Source organism: Pyrgilauda ruficollis, unplaced genomic scaffold (genome assembly GCF_017590135.1).
Source record: "Pyrgilauda ruficollis isolate IOZ18807 unplaced genomic scaffold, ASM1759013v1 scaffold66, whole genome shotgun sequence".
Taxonomy (NCBI): Eukaryota; Metazoa; Chordata; class Aves; order Passeriformes; family Passeridae; genus Pyrgilauda; species Pyrgilauda ruficollis.
The window spans coordinates 639400-656842 of NW_024528377.1; the positions used below are offsets into that span (position 1 = coordinate 639400).

The 17443-nt window shown below is 41.2% G+C and overlaps 1 protein-coding gene across 3 annotated transcripts in view; it reads right to left on the minus strand.

Annotated features, from left to right (window-relative positions):
* KDM5A (lysine demethylase 5A) overlaps window positions 1–14259 on the minus strand; it is a 50406-nt gene extending 36147 nt beyond the window's left edge. For 2 of the 3 annotated variants that reach the window (XM_041484351.1, XM_041484349.1), the window contains exons 1-7: window positions 13655–14259; window positions 11787–11864; window positions 10110–10232; window positions 7799–7969; window positions 7184–7318; window positions 1953–2058; window positions 1304–1392 (exon numbers count right to left, since the gene is read on the minus strand). In XM_041484351.1, the coding sequence (XP_041340285.1) occupies window positions 1304–1392; window positions 1953–2058; window positions 7184–7318; window positions 7799–7969; window positions 10110–10232; window positions 11787–11864; window positions 13655–13819 (867 nt within the window). In that variant the 5' untranslated portion in view covers window positions 13820–14259. Of the gene's footprint in view, window positions 1–1303; window positions 1393–1952; window positions 2059–7183; window positions 7319–7435; window positions 7547–7798; window positions 7970–10109; window positions 10233–11786; window positions 11865–13654 lie in introns of those variants that run through there. The other variant, XM_041484352.1, reaches the window with a different exon arrangement.
* Window positions 14260–17443: the final 3184 nt, after the last annotated feature.

Here is a 17443-nt window from a genome sequence, read left to right on the forward strand (position 1 = left end):
ATTGATTCCAGGAGAGCAGGCTTGCTTTTATGAAGCCTTTCTTTATGATTTTTACACCTTACTGCAACAATTCACCAAATGAAATCAATTTCATAATTAGCACTTAAAAAAAACATAAATAAATGATGGAGAAATATGCACGAAACTGCACCACAGTATTTTTCAGCCCAGTGTTACATGAGGTAAATGCATCACCAGTGCATTTAGGACTGCTTTCCTTATCCAAGTATTAAAAAAAAGTGTGGAACCAAATAGTACTAAGTCACAAAATTTCAAAATATTAGCATTACAGCAATATAATTTCAAAACAACAGTTCTGTTGTTAGAGTATTTTTGTTTTCTCTTATAAATACAGGTTAAATGAAAAAAGGAAATAATAGTGCTCCATAAAAAACCCCCAGGAGACAACACAAAATATTTTAAAATTAAAGCATAGTTAAAATTATCAAATTTGCATGGCCTAGGAAAATCATATATTCAGAAGTAGTAGCACAATTGAAAAAATTCAAGTCACACAAATCCTAACTGATCTGCAATGGCACAGTGATCTGGTTTTTAAATATCCAAATTCTCCCACTTATTCTGCCCCATATAAAAATGGGATTACTAGAGTCTTTAGGTTGCCTTGGCCTTCCATGGTTGAAATTTAAGATAAGCTTTTGTAAGTGTTCTCAGGCTAAGAATAAAAAAAAAGGAACAGCTGAATTCTCTGTGAAGAGTCTAATTCTTTAGACAATAAGAGCACAGCTCTCCATTCATGGCTGCATACACATGTTAAATTATGACACTTTAAAAGTAGGAAGTCACATTCTGTGAAAGGCATTAAGAACAACTGTACACTGCTTTTCCATGGACAGACATCAGAGAACTAAATGTTTTATTTTTCCTATTCAAAGTCAAAACAGAAAAGACACAAGATGTGGAAATGCTAAAAATAAACTCCTGAAGTAGTGGAGCACCTCAGAGTCTCTTCTAAGGAAAAGAAGCAGTATTATACTTGTTCTACTAAGGAGAGCTCTAACAAAAATTGAACTATTGAAGGCATTCAAGCACGTAGCAAGTATGATCAGCAAAAAGCTTCACATTGCAACAGCCTTCCTGTCTAAAAGATGAAAACAAAAGCCTTGAGCACAGTATTTTTTCCAAGATACTGTTCTTGCTTCCCATAACAGTATCATCTGCTGCAGCATGCATTCATTCATCTGTTTGGAGGGGTGGGGGTTCTTTTAGAGGAAGAAGAAAAATCTTAGTAAATCAACCAAGTTCTTTCTATCAGAAATCACAGGAAAGGCATCAAACTTACGAAGTTGACAGAAAGAGTTCCTTTGCGCTGCCTCATCTGCATGCCGAACGCTTCTGATCTGGTTCCCTTGCGCCTTCGCGTCACCTCGTCTTGAAGTAAAATGAAGTTAAATGCTATTAACGTGACATCAAGATAGATTTAACTTGTAAAAACACCACAGACACCCAGCCTGGCACCCTGCCTTTCAGATCAGAAACTACTTAACAGTCCAAAGAAAGCAAAAATGTCATGCTATATCTGGCCAATCTAAAATCAATAGGGATTAGGAAAAACATCTTTTGCTTATGCTCACAGGTGATCCCAATGGCCTCATGAAAAAACAGTGAATTAGACTCCTAAATTGCGCACTTTGCTGGCAGGATCAGTTTCAGCACTTTTAAATCCTGCTTCCCCTTTCAGTCACTCAGTAAATGGAACAGCTGCTTAATTGTTATTGTTACTATATAATACATAAAGAGCTGAAACTTTGCCAAGTTATATGAAGCACTCTGTAAATCTCTTGTGAATGGAACTCTAGAATACTTAGCTTTCTTTTTCCACTTTTGATTTGCCTTCTTCTTAATACTGTCTCTAGAGACATTCAGGAAGATTTAGCAGTCTCACTAAAAGCAAAGAACTCATAGAAAGCTACAAGCCAAGATTTAATTACCCTCTTTATCCTTTGCTCCCAATGCCAGTCCCATCATCTTGGGTCCAGCTCCAAAGATCTGCAGCTTCTTCAGTTCAGTGTTTCTACTCATTTCTCCTGCCTCTGCCTAAAAATAAATACAAGACCACATCAGCATAAACCACCAATATTTCCCCTCCAGGTTTCTTCACAATTTGTTTCTATTCCACTCTCCCAGAATATGTGCTCATCAAAAGAAGCAGGCCTGAAAAGATATGATTTTCTGTTCCTAAAGGCAATAAACATATGCAAATGAAGTAAGAGAGAGAATTTTTGTCCCAAATTTCCAAATTACTTCCCATCTAATATTCCAAATCAACTACAAGAAGTGACCTGTACACCAAATAAAAGAACTAGGTTTGACATTTTGCAAAAAATAATAAGACTGCCAGAGCAACTTTTCCCAAAATGACTATGATTCAGTCAAGTGTCTGGATTTTGATGCAGTTTCAACAGGATTTCCTTGTCTGTTTCCCTGAGTAGATACAGCCACACGACACTAATAAGTTCCAACCAACTTCCTTAAGCTTGGCTGCTTCTGGGCTTATTTGTGATGAAATGTTGTGAGTACAGTTCAGATCACAGCTACTCATGTTGCAAGCTCAAAATCAGAAGTAAAATGACCCATTTGGGGACAGCTCCAAGCCCCTGTCAGTGATGTTTCCTGAAGTGTTCTACTCTAATGAACTTTTCTGTTTCCCATTACTGACCTACCTCATTTTCTCACATCACTGCCACTAATCTAACATTAGAAAGAATAAAAAAAAGAAAATATTCTGCTTTTATCTGCAACACAATTACCTTGGCCTTTTTCTTTATGCCGCCTCCTTATACTTTGAAAAATCTCTCTGATGTGGTATAGAAGGCCACTAAATTCTCACTGTTCAAAAACTTCCTCCTGAAATTCACTGATCTTAAAAGACCTCAGCAAGACTATAAATTTTGAAGGTGGGCATGTAATTTTAAAGAAGTTATTCCTCAGTTAGCTTCCTGATGATACTTCATCTGTTATTTTTCAAAGTTATGGCCTGATATCTCATGCCTGTCCCTTGGGGTGACACGCCTTTAAAGTCTTTAATCAATTATTAAAAAAACCCCAAAAATATCTTCTAAAAAAGTGTTTAACATAAGTTCTAATACACTGGCAATAAACATTAAAAAAGATGATTCTTCTGCCTTAATCAGTTGTTTTTCTTGCTCCCAGAAGACATTTCAAGATATACTTTCCTATGCATTATTACTCTAAGGAATTTTTAGTGATATTTACAGTCCCTGTTCCCATTGAACTGGGTATGCATTATGCTAACAGGCATCTTTCCAACCTAATTACTGCTGATATTCTAATTTTGAACATTTATATGTTGATATTAAATTATTTGCATTTTGTATGTGACCAACTTTGTAAGCCCACTGTGCAACCATGCAAATTTTTCCTCACCAATTCCTAACTTTTTGGCTAACAAACCATAAGCAAACACACCAGAGACTTCCTAGTCCTGCAGTTTCCATTTCAAATTCATTAACAACTCAACCATTCTCTCAACTAACAGAACCTGACAGAATCAACCCACATATTTCACACAGACATCATTTCAACAACAATCTCCTCAATTTCTCCTACTATTGTGACCAAAGATAGTTTTCTCAATGAGATATGAAAAATAATTTTATTATCATATTTAATAAAATCAAATCATTAACATGCAGCAAGAAGGTTTTACAGCTTAGTTTAAAAATACATTACCTAAATATATTTTCATAACTCCTCAGATTTACTTGGATACCACTAAACTTTAGTGGATGAAAGCCATTCATGCTCAGGTGGAAAGAGCTACAGAGTTTTGAAAAAGAACAGTTTGCATATGGGAAAATTAATGTTTTTTAAAAATCAGATTCCTATGTAACCTCATGAACACTGACTGGATATTGATACTGAAAGGTGTAAATACCAAAAGTATTCAGAAGCCCCACAAAGCATTTTTCTGCTGTGTCCTTTAAGAGTGTAAAAAAAAAGCCAAACTCACAACTGTGAGTGCATGGAAGCAGCAGCAATCGTGCATTCCTTGCCATTCTCTCACTGCTAACAACACAGAACTCCAGCTCACTTTTGCATTATATTTTCTCTACCCAAGTGAAATGAACTTGATTAAATCATGGTTCTGCTCTTATCTCCTCTTTGTCCTGAAGACACAGACTGTGCCTTTTACCTTCTCAACTGAAAGTACAACCCAAGGGTTTTTTTGGGTTGTATATGGCCAAGACTAATAACACAATCCAATTACACTGGATTCACTCACTATTCTCTTGTCTCACCCCTCATCAATTCTGAAACATTTGCAACCCCACTCCTCCACCCCCAGTGTGCAACGGTTACAACCAGTAACCAAAATATTTACATGTTTGGGGCATTTCTCAGCATCTCCCAGAGTTCTTTTGTTTCACTATTTTGTTTCAGTTATTGACATGGAAAGAAATCTTTCAAGCAAAAAAACCGTGAAGCTTATTTTACTGTGTTATTCTGCAATGATAAAGAAACCTGAAAGCAGACATACTTAGAATTGTTTTTAAGAAAATTCTCTGGACATTAAGCTAATATCCTTTGAGAAGATAGCACTTCTTGTTCCAGTACTGCAATTCCTTACCAGAAATCACCATGACATGGCCTCATTAGAAAAATCCCTTGTCAGCTAAAATACACCCTAACACATCATTTGTGAAGATACCACTACCATTTTCTAAGAAAGTATTCTCCTAAATTTAAGCTTTCCTTAAGGACATCCTATTTTCCTAATCGGAATTAATTTAATTTTTATTGTCATTTTCTTTACAAGCCTTTAGGAACTCAGCTACCTTTCTCCAGCTTTTATTTGTGAAAGCTTTCTTCAGAGAAAAGCATAAAGTTTATTTTCCAAACATAATTGCTCACCATCTAATTATTCCCTTCCTATTCAGAGACAATGTTTCCAACTGACATTTGATTACAATATCCAAAGATTCTCAAGCTATGCTCCACAGAGGACAACCATTGCCTATTTTCCTTCAGTTTTCACATTCTCGAAAAATCCTGAAATTTGCTTTTTCAAAGTCTCTCACCCCCTTCTATTGCTGAGGATGCTTCCCTATTTGAGTAATTTCTGAATACTATATTTATACTTTCTTATTAATTGCCCATTCTAAGGTAAGTTATCTGCAAGAAGATGCAGAGGATCTTTGGAAACTACTTCTAGTGCTTGGAAAAGACCTACGGATCTGCAGAGGTCTGTGGAATTATCCATGCTCACTAACCAGGCACTGGACTACTTGGCACACTACATACAAATCATTCAGATGTTTCAGCTAGAGCAGAATGACATTTATGTAGTAGGTTTTTACATTACTTGCATATTACTGGCTCTCTGAAGATTGTTTGGACAACCTCTGGTCCAATTCCAGGTATGCATTTCCAACAACAAAAAGAGTCCTGTCTACAATAAAAAGGTGCACTGAAATCTGGAACAATGTCTCCATGTTCTCAGATATTTATTTACACTGCTACCATTTCTGGATGCTGAGGAAAAATCTGTCTCTAAATGCTGCTCCAGGGAAGACTTAAGACAGTTATACACAGCTTCCAACACAACAAAAACCTACTTCTCCTGGCTGTGCAAGGAGGATGAGTTTTTCCTGTATTCAAGAACTCACTTCAGCCATTTTACTAACTGTAATGCTTAAAAGATAACATGGCTACAAGCCTAATAAAAGGCATTTAAATATATATATTTTTTGCAGATTGTCTAAATAAAATTCTCTTATTTCTGAATTGCAGGCCCTTCAAACAAAGTGAAACAGGTTTACAGTGCCAGGATCACCAAAGAATCATCTTTCCAACATGGAGAAATGACAAGTACCATTATTCTACTGAAATCAGCAGGAAAAAAGATCCCACAGGACCTTGATAAAAGTGACACTTTTACACCATGTGTGAGAAAAAAGGACATACTGCCATTTCACCATAAGATTAATTCAAATCCAAAGAAGAATTCTATATAGCAAATGACTGCTGAAGTTCCTGCAGCACTCTCAGATTTTCTGCTTAACTCACTACCAATACTTTGAGAGATTTGGGAAGATCAACAGGCCTGGGACTGCTTGTGTGATGCACTGCTATATGGCTATGATAAATAACTTCAAGTCAGCTTTAGCAAGCTGAGAAAACACACTAAAGAAGACAATTCAGTCTAAAGCATCAGAGAAGAAGGCGAAAAATTATAAAGGACACTCAAATACCTCAGTGACAAGAAAGGTGCATTGTAAAAAAAAAAAAGGCAGTTAAAGAGCATTTGAAAAAACCCTGTGGTGCTGGAGCTAAGTCTAGAATAGTATGAAGCAAGTAGGAAGTTGGTTGCATATAAATCCAGCTTTCACCCACGCTCTGCTGACGAGCCAGCAGGGAGCCTCCAGACTTCATGTGAAAAGCCTCAGGATGGTGCCTGCAAGGAGTATCTCTGTCAGAAGGGGAAGGCCTCATTTAAATAGTGCAACAGAGCCATCAGGGCAATACCCCACAATTATTTTCAGTAAGACAGCAATTTTAAATGGTGGTGACTCAGTCTGAACTCAGATTTTCGCAGGGGTACCTCCCAGGAGTTAATATCACCTACTAGAATACCAGAAATTCCTATAACACCAGTAATTCAGAAGGAAAGAAACTGCTTTTCAGCAGAAAAATTGTAGAACTCCTGTATAGTTCCAGCCATCACTGATCATCTCCTCACACATCTGTTTCAGCTCTTCAGAAGAACTGCCTGCCCAGCTTGAGATAGTTAGTCCCACATGCAATTCCACAGTTAACCATTACTTACATGTATTTGCATTCATGTCATTAAGAGCCATATTTTAAAAAGGTTTAAAAAAGTTCTAGAACTTTATACAAGCAGAAGCTTTAACATCAACTCACAAACAGCTTTCTGTCTTGTTTTCACAGAGACATTCATTACCAAGGCACTGAGGCCACTTGTCAGTAAACAAAAAGAAACTTTTAGAAGTTTTGACACAAACAGTGCATATGCTGTATCAAACCAGATCTCAGAGTTACAAACTGAGAGTTACTTCTCTGGATTTTAGTTAAATGAAGACTGCTTCCCAGTGGTGCTTCTGAGCAGGTTCCTAAAGGCTGCTGCACTGGTGGGAGAAATAAGCATTCTCTGTCTGCAAGAGCTGATCAAGAGGAATACCTGGGATTTGACACGCCTGGCTCTCTTCAGCATAACATTCATCCTTGAAGCCTGCTTTGGGGAAGCTTGGGCATCTGAACTGAGGTCCTCAGCCTCCACTTTTTCCTTAAGATCCAAGTTAGGCTTTTGGATGCCCTAGAGGAGCAGAGCACAGGACACTGTTGGTCAGGCAGTGCTAATCATTCCACAGCCTATGAATCATTCTCTTTGCTAAGAAACAGGACGAGTGAAGTCACACAGCATTACACACACCATTTGGAAAAGAGGCCAATTAATTCATTCACCCTTCAAATAAGAAAATTGAATCCCAGCTACCAGGTTATCAAGAGAAAAATAAACATTTCCAATGAAGCATATCATCTTTTGCCTTGCTTTCCTTCCCGACACAGTTGACTTCAGTCCTATAAAGAAACATCAGAAAATAACTACACAAGGTCATGTTACAACTTCCAGCACTATTCTGTCACAGATAACTAAGAGGGTGGTTCTAGCTTTGTTGGCACAGCTGGAGCTTCTAACAGCCCTGACCCCACGTCCCAGTTCCACATGGAGTAACACAGCACTCTGTGTGCCTTTTGGGAACCCTCTTCATAGCATGAAAGACGAGCATCTCACCATGAGGCTGACCCCGGACTGGAAGAGCTCATAGGGATACAGGATCCGTTCATAGTGAGACTTGAGCAGTGACCCCGTGCCTTTCCCTGGCAGGTAGCCAAGCCGACTCGCCACTTTAGACCATTTCTTCTCTTTGGTCACTACTTCAAAGCCTCCTTTGTTGGCAACAATCTGAAATAAATAAAAAGTTGCGGGTTTTGAGCTGCTCTCACCAGCTTGCATAAAGCAAGAATCAATTAAACCAACCAAATGTTAAAAGGTTCTGTGAAAAGTGACAGAATCCTGAAATTAGATTTTGTTTCCTGAAAGACTAGTCCTTCAATAACAAAGCACTTGACTTATTTTTATTGCTTCATATATTTAATGTGATTTTTAATTTACTAGCAAATGTAAATTGCATACTGTCCACCACAGGAGGAATCCAACAGTTAAGGTTTATCATGACCTGGAAAAGATACAAAACCTACCATAAGAACAAACTGAAAAGTTAACCCTCACCAGACTTGTATTCTGCTGTAAAAATCAAGTCTGGCCAGCAATAAAGCCCATTTTAACAGACCCCAGGCAGAAGGGAGTGTTGGAGCTCAGAACTCTCACAAAACCCTGAAGGGAAGACAGACTACTATAAAAAGAGGGAAAAGTAAATTTACCTTCCAACTCAGTTATTACACATGACTTCAATTGGTTTGAGACCAGTAATTCACATACAGAATTATCACTGCTTACAACTATATGTATATACAATTAAAAACAAGACCATTTGCCTGCAAGCAGTATAACATCATGAGTTGCTTCCTCTGACACACAGGCCACACTTCCACTGCCTCCATTCCTTTTACACTTCCACTGCCAAGCAATTTAAAACACAAATGGATTATAATTCCATTTATATTGTTTTAAGACTAGTATAATTTTTACAGCAGGGTAGTTTTGCATTGCATTTCTTTACATACGAGGACTAAATTTCAGGCTTAATGTTTCACATATTGTTAGAAACCTCAAGGCAAAAACATTTTGTTACTGGAGTGAAATTTAAGGTTTCCTTGTGAGGCTGAGGTAAACTGAGAAGTCTGTGACACTGACAAGTGAATTCGTTGATTCTGGTTTCTCCTATAATCACACAGACTTACACTTAAATAAAACAATATTATTGATCATTATTTTTCCTCTTATTTAAAAAAAAAGCTCTAGAAAAACCTTTTAAAATGAAACCTGTTCTAAATTTCAACTTATCTTTAAAATTTCCAGGAAAACTTGTTTTCTAAAATTATCTATGAATGAACAACAGCTAAAGAAGCCAGTAACGAACCAAATCAACTTAGAGCTGCAAATCTACAGCCAACTGAAATGTTCCAGCTCATTACAGTGACCCAGATATTTTCCAGTACCTCTCTGATATTCTGCATTTCCCAGTAAGCCACCATGAACACAAAAAGAAAAAAAATACAGGAAGACATTTTATCAGCTTTTCTCTGTATTTTATCAGCCCTTCCAGACTTTCCAAAATACTTGACTTTCTTTAAAACAAAAACATACTCATTTACATTTTTACTTACCTAAGAGAAACAAATCTTGATGGGGAATGGAAACTGAAGCTCTAACCTAGAAGCACTAGAACTACCAGAACTTCGGTCTTTTCCCTGTAAGAAGAAATCTACCTATTTATATTTATTAGCAGCTAAGTCTATAATGGTACATATATTTTGCCAGTGCAAAACCAAATTCCAATAGAGACTTGTGTGCAAACTTTAAAAGAAGTTTGGTCTGTTCACCAAACATAACTATTGAAATATTGATTTCTAGCCAGCCTTAAGCCAAGCCTGTTTTGGAAATTAAAGTAAGTATTCCTGGAGTTGACATTACATATTTTCAAAGATACGTGTTAACAAAAACCTCTGCTGGAAGAGAGGAAGGAGAAATTGCAACAATTCATTACAGAATTGTTGATCAGAGCTGAAATGCACACACACATACTGCTGCCTTCCCAAAGAACGCCTCAAACTCCTGCAGCTCCACCACATGTAAAAAGGGGGAACTAAAAATCAAGAGGCCAGCTGACATCAGGACATTCAAGCTCCACAAGGTAATAAATACCTGCAGTATGGAATCCAACCAAAGGTAACTAATTTAATTACACTGTGACATGTTTGTCGTAAACATTCAAATTAGAAATTTTTTTTCACTGTATTTTTCCCTCTTATTTAATCTCTGGATTAATGAGCACTGTAACACAAGTCCTTCCTCTTGCTTGGTTTCCTGAGCTTGAATGAAAACTGAAATCCCTGTCTGCCTAAGGCCTACAAATACTTACCTTGCTCAGACCATATAGATCCAGTATTTTTCTCTCAACCACAGGGATTTTTAAATTGGATCCTTGGAGTTCCCAAAATTTTGCTAACTGATCCAAGAAGTCCAGTTTCACTCTTGTCATTGCCTGGAATCAGTAAAGGTAGACAATCACATATGTTCAAAACCAAATGTGACAAAATCTTAGAGTCCTGAGAGAAAACAAGGTAAGTTTTTATAGTGTTTCCATTTTCAACATGCAACTTCGCAGGGGAGGTATTTCTTTGTCAGGTAAAAAACCCCAAAAAATTAGAAATATTGTTAAAAATAAAGACTTTACAAAAAGAAAATTATATATGCTTTTCTTTCTGCATTTAAGACCCTATAAATTAAATTCCTACCAAATAATTTCTTGGTCTGAAAGCAAAATGCATCCTTATGAAATAATCAGCATTCCAGGGAGAAACACAATCACAATTATTAATTGTGACCCCCAAGAGAACGCTTCATTTCACCTGAGGCTGTGGAGAATGCTTCCAAAACAGAATGATAAAATTAAGATTATGGGAGTGTAGTTTGAATAGAAGTGTGTAATATCACATGGTAGAAAACTCTGAGTTTAAAGTTCTAGAATACAGTAATATATATAAAGCAAGATAGTGGTTTTAGGGTGGAGGCTAGTCCTTCTTTACCTTCTTTTTCATGGGTTTGGGTGGTTTTGTGTAATTAGATTAAAAAGTCCGCATTGCGGGCCATGGGTGGTTGGTTATTAAGTTAAAAGTAATTTGAGTGTCATTTCTTAATTAGAGATTAAAAGGCCTTGTAGAGAGAGAGATACAGCTCCATTTCTTTAGTTTGTTAGAGTGAAGTGCTGTAGAACTCATGGCTTGTGAGACTGTAAGACAGATAAGAACTAATGAACATTTCAGTCCAAACAAGAAATACCGTCCCATGCATTTAATCCTGACCCTGGCAAAAAGAATTGAAGACTCAACACAGTGGTGTCCTGTGTGAACAGGACAATTATTGGTGGGCAGCAGAGCAATTACCAACAGTTTTAATATATGCCAGTTTTTATATATTACCAGCTTTTATATATGCCTTATCCACACAAAGGACCTCTTCTCACTTTCCATAAGGAGACTCATTTACAAGCCAAATGACATTTTGGTATGTGAACAAAGCAAGGCTTTGAGAAAAGGAAAAACCAGGACAGAATGGAGGTCATACTGCTTACAAGACAGTTTTTAAATCATAAAATTAATCAGCTATAATGAGCCAATAAAAAAATAATTTTAAGGCTTAAAAGGCATTATCAGGACAGTATGAGGTAACCAGAGGCATCAGAGCAGCAGGAAATATTTTAAGAGGAAAAAAAATCATTGCCTGTGGAGCTCTGAAGGATAGACACTGGCTGCTCTTACTACACACATGATATTTGGAATTCATTCTAGACACTACCAGGTGAATGGGAAAAACTCCTGTGGTTATTCTGGGTAATAAAATAAAAACCAGATTTTTCTCAAAGTGAGGGAGAGTTGTTTTATACAAGTTCTGTCACTGCCAAGTATAAACACTGATATGGTCTATGGGCTTCTAAAGTGTTCCCCATCCAGAAACCTGCCAAGATGCAAATCTCAAGCAGGGAGACCTCATTCTTTCAGTGCAAACACAAAATTATATCAACAGTGGAAAAGCTCACCTCCAGTTCATTCAGGCGCTGAATTCGTGGAGTGAAACGAAAACTTTGTACTTCACATGCAAATGGAGGCTGCCAGTCCTAAACAGAGACAGAAAGACATTTTACTGCTTCCAGAAACTTCTCTGAAAAATGCACAAAATCAAACACCCTAATAACACCTGAGTAAACAAGGTTCTGATAGTAAATTAGTTTCTAAGAACAACTGGTGATATCATTTTCCAATTTTAAGACATTTTTGTGCTTATACAACAATGTTCCTCCCACCATATTTTAGTCTGAAGAAAGATCCTCACAGATTCAAAAATGTCAAAGAAAATAAGGTTCAAAGCATCTCAGTATGCATTACCTCATGCTAAGCTTAAACATGAGATACACTCTGTAGATGGTCTTTATTTACTTTAAATAAAGAATCCATACATCCTGCACACTGAAAAATCCTCAGTGTCAACAGCAACAAAAACTAAATCAGGCACAGCATAACACATCTAATGGTTTTCTGCTTGTTTACAGTCATTTCAATAAAGACAAGACTACCAGTCGAGAGCCCAATCCTTGAACAGGAACGGAGCCATAAATAATGATTTTCTCAGCACTGTCAGGGGTCGGTGCAACCACAAGTGCCTCCCAGCCCCACCTCTCAAAACCGTGTTACAACATCAAAACAAGTAATTCAGCTTTTGAGCACTTTTTACCAAAGCTTCAGTTACAGCAGATCGTCCCCCTGGCAGTGACTACACCAGAAGAGGGACGCGCCATTACAGGTGGGCAAGCCACACAATCTGCTGCAGCACATAAAGGCCTCGAGCACAACCTTAAATATTTACAACTTCCATTAATAGGAAACAGCAATTAATCAGTCAGGGTAGTAAGAAACGTGTGATTTAGCAATTACTGCAGGTTGCAAATCAACCCGATATGTGCGTCCTGTGAAACCCTGCAAGGCAAGCAGCTCAGCAGCCTCAGAGGAACACGAATGCATCCAACAGCCAGGAAAGTTCCAGTTATCCTCAATGAACAGGATCTGGATCTGTTCCTTGTGGCCTCTCAACCTGAGCTATGCAGCTTATTTTAGAAAGGGCAGCCCCTTGGAGGTCAAGTTTTCACCATGGCGTTAAACTAACTAAACACATTCTGGGAACCAAAACGGGTCAGGAGAGAACCACAAAATCCAACCAGCAACCCCCACACCCACGCTGTCTTTCCAGGTTTTTATCCCTCTCACTGTTTTCAAGCCTCTTACTAACAGCTGCATTTGAAGTTTATTTGTACTTTAATAATTCAGAGAAGTGCCAAGCTGCCTGATGCTGTCCCTGTGAAGACCTGCCCAGTCACCGGGCAGGTGACCGTAAATTGGAGAGATCAAGCTGCTGCCCCCTGAAGAGCCGTGCACAAACGCAATGCCCCTAGACAAACAGGCTGGCCGTCCTCCTCTTAACAGTCTAAAAATGGTCTTTACGAACAATGATCCATTACGAACAAACACCCTTCCTTCTCCCTCTTCCCCGCCCGGAGCAAACGCCCGATTTCACCTACAAAGCCTCCCCAGCTTCCACAAGTCGGCTGCTGGCGTTTTGGAAGTAAAAATAGCACCAAGTCCCGGGCACGGCCATGCACTCACTATTCGCCTCTCAGCTGCTCCAAAGCAGCCTCTACAAAGCCCCGCTCGGAGGTCAAAGACTCTACAGGTTCCTCGGCGTCCCTGGCACGGACACCGCGGCCTATGGAAAGGGACACACGAAACCCCGAGCGGGGGAAGGGCCTGCCCGGCTCCTCACGCCCTCCGCCCGGCCACCGAGGGCCCGGCCGCTCTGGGACCGCCCTGCGCAGCCCGGGGACCCCCCGGGCGCAGCCGCCGAGGCGGGCGGTACCTTGGGGGGCCGGATCTTGCAGATGCCGGTTTTCTCGGCCAGGCCGCGGATGCGGCCGATGAAGCCGAGCGGGTCGCTGAACTCCTCCCAGCTGGGTTCGAACACCGGGCACTCGGGCGGCGGCACGAACTCCGCCGCATAGCGCGACCCGCCGCCCCCCGCCATGGCCGCAGGGGGAGGGGGGCGCCGGCGCCGCCGGGAGCGCAGGGCGGAGAGGGACGGCCGGGGGGCTCAGGGGCTGGGCCGGGGACCGAGGCGCATCCCCCGGCGGCGCTGCCGGGCGGCGCGGCGGGATCTGCTGCCAAGCGCGGCTGCCGCTGTCCGGGCCGGGACCGCTGCCCCCGCCCGAGCCCCGCTCCTCGCGTCCCGGCCCGCCGGAAGTGACGCGCTTTCAAAGCCCTCCCCGGAAGTTTTTGCACGTTGCCTTCCGATCCAGAAAGTAGTCCCCCCGCCGCCCTTCTTCTGGCGAGGTGACTTCCGCGCCTGCCGCTCGCGAGGACGCCCTCGCGACAGATCCCAGCGCAAATCCGCCCCGCTCCCCGCCCCTCAGGGCAACGCGCCAGGGCAGGAGGGACCGGGGACCGGAGAAGGCGGGGCCACCTCCACTTCCGCCGCGGAGGAATGTGCGACGAAATCTAAGCCATTCATTTCCGGTTCCGTGGGGCCGCGTCGCCCATTGTCTGTGCCGGACGTCAGGAGCGCCGCTGGAGGCCCCGCCCCCTCCCGGGCCCCGCCCCTCACAGGCCCCGCCCCCCCTTGCCCTCAGGAGCGGCCGGTGCCGGAGGAAAGCGCCGGGATGGGGACGGGAATCCGCAGGGATCACCGAGTCTGAGTGCTGGTCCTGCCCAGGACACCCCAGGAGTCACACCCTGTGCCTGAGGGTATTGTCCGAACACTCCTTGAGCCCTGGCAGGCTGTGCTGTGCCCACTGCCCTGGGGAGCTGTTCAGTGCCCAGCCACCCTCTGGGGGAAAAACCTTATTATAATATCCAACCTAAAGCTGCCCTGCACAGCTTCAGGCCATTCCCTCGGGCCCTGTCACTGTCACCACAGAGAGATCTCTATTTTTTACCTATCCACTGCAACCCAGTCTTCCAAAGTAAATTGTATGTCTTTTTGTGTTTAACCAGAACTGTGCCTTCGCTGTCTACCAAATTTCACTTTATTCTTACTGATTATTCAAACCTCCGTGCCAGTGTTCTATTTCAGCCTCAGGAAAAGTTAATTCCCTCCTCCTGTTACCAGGAGGCTTTACAAGATCTGATGCACGCAGATCAAAACATTTCTCTGCATCTCTTCCCTGCCAGATGAAAGAGGTGCCACCCACATTTTACATGTGGGAAACACACCTCCAATGCAAGTGGCTAATTTTAACAGAAGTTACAGGTAAAACCAAACTAATCTTATAAAACATTGGGCAAATTGATGTTATTGTCTTGTTGCTAAGTAGTCTTGCATTTCATAGGGGGATTCTGACATGGATGCTGGATAATTTTATGTAGGACTGCATAAGCATGTGGGATGCAGACATTTCCTTGCTAGGATCTAGAAATTATATATTTTTACAAGCTCCTTCCACTTTTTTTTCTTTTATTATTTGGTTGTGTCTTCTGATGGGGCTGTACCAGATTCTTTTGAGGAAATACATGTGTGTTGTATTCCCAAGAGCAGAACCATCATGCACCCGATTTCTAAGACAACCAGTGATTTAGTCAGGAATACCAGAAGCAAAAATCTCCGTGCTCAAAAGTTTTGTTTTGAGATCCAGTCTTTTGCTGGTTTCCCTGTAGACTCTTCAAGGTTGTTTTGGTTTTATGTTAAGATATTTAGGCTGGTGGAGGTCTCTGGGAGGCAATGCTGGGAAAGTTGCAGCAGCAAAATCTAAATATCCTATATAACCCGAGGGGGCGTTTTTCTCATCAGTTCTGAAAGAGATCCTTTTTAAAAGAGAATTTTAAGCTTTTCTTTATTACCTGTTCTGTTTTTGGGGCTGTTGGCCTTTAAAACATCTGTCCACGTGTACTCCATGTCAGTTTTTATTCTTCTTGGTTATCTGGGGTTATTTATTGTTTCGCTGTGAGACTTCAGCCCCTCGTACAGTGTATGTGCTGGTCTGTGAGAGTGGGGAGAGCCCCCTGTCTAATCCCAGGGAATCTTAAATATCCTGAGCTGGGAGGGACCAACCAACAAGGGTGATCAGGGCCAGTCCCTAACAGCAGCCTTTCTTCTGGACGTTGCCAAGAGAAATTACCTACCCTGCTATTTTCTCTATTTCATGAGGAAATTTGTTTGAAGAAGAATCACAGAGTCATGGAATGTTCTGAGCTGGAAGGGACCCGCAGGGATCACCGAGTCTGAGTGCTGGTCCTGCCCAGGACACCCCAGGAGTCACACCCTGTGCCTGAGGGCATTGGCCAAACGCTCCTTGAGCCCTGGCAGGCTGTGCTGTGCCCACTGCCCCGGGGAGCTGTTCAGTGCCCACCAACTTCTGGGGGAAAAGCTTTTTATAATATCCAACCTAAACCTGCCCTGCACAGCTTCAGGCTATGAAAAATGCATATTATGTGATTGGCTTTTGGCAAATATTAAAATGAATACTATATGTGTTACATTGGAAAGTTATGTTGTATTAATCCTTTTTTTTTTTTTTTCGTAGTGCTGTACTCATCTTTTTAAGTAGTGTGGTGAATATAGTTTTAGGCTACAGAAACTATGGGATGTAAGATACTTTTTCTAACTAGCACAAGGAGAGATAACAGCAACAAGACACCCAAAAAACCCAAGAGAAGAATTATTGCCTCCTTATCAGGAAGAACCAGACTTTGAGGAACCAAGACGATTGTTTCACAAGATGAGGAAGGAAGTTGACCATAACCAGAAAACACCTTTTGTTTGAAAAGAATATTTGCATCATGAATGACATATATGAATATGCAACAGGCTATTGCTTTTAAGAGGTAATCCTTTGTTAGTGAGGCGTTTTTCTATGGCACAGTTGCAGACACCCAGTCCGTAATTCTTTGCTTTTATTGTCCTAACGCTGCTTGTCCAAATTCTCATTGCTCTAATTTTTATTACTATTTTTTATAATTATTTTATTACTGTTAAACTTTTAAAATTTTAACACAAGTGATCGGCATTTTTCACAAGGCCATTCCCTACCTTGTGACAAAAGAGATAAATGCTTGCCCCTCCTCTTCCCCTCACAAGAAAGATGCAAATTGCGATGAGGAAGGACCTTGTGGTTTCGTAAATAAGCCTTTTTTTTTTTTTTCTCCTTGTCCATGTCTTTTAAACATAGCCTTAAGGCAAAAAGAACCCTGTCCTATTGCTGAGCAAATTGTTTTTTTCTCCAGCACACTTAATAAATTAGGAAATCGTTTGGTGCATAAATGGCAACACTACTACTAGGTATGACTGGGAGTACATGAGGAGGGTGAGGAGGCTAAAAGGCATCGGGATAACCTAAACAACACATTTAATTCAGCCAGAATTTATGCCAGTAGCTTCTTGTGGCTGCTTCCGAATGCCAGGCCATTTTCACAGGAAAAGGGGTGTTTTGCCGGTTTTATTTTGCCCGTAGCGAATCGCTGCCCTCACAAACACAGCTCCATACGCGCAGGCCCTGTGCTCCGCCATAGGACCTCCACCCACCCCGGAACTACAACTCCCAGACGCGCCAGCGCGGAACAGCTGCCGCCCGTATCGCGAGCGCTGATTGGCGCAGGCCGCCGGCCCCACATGAACGCCTGTCTGTGATTGGAGGAGGCCGCGCGGGCGGGGCGTCGC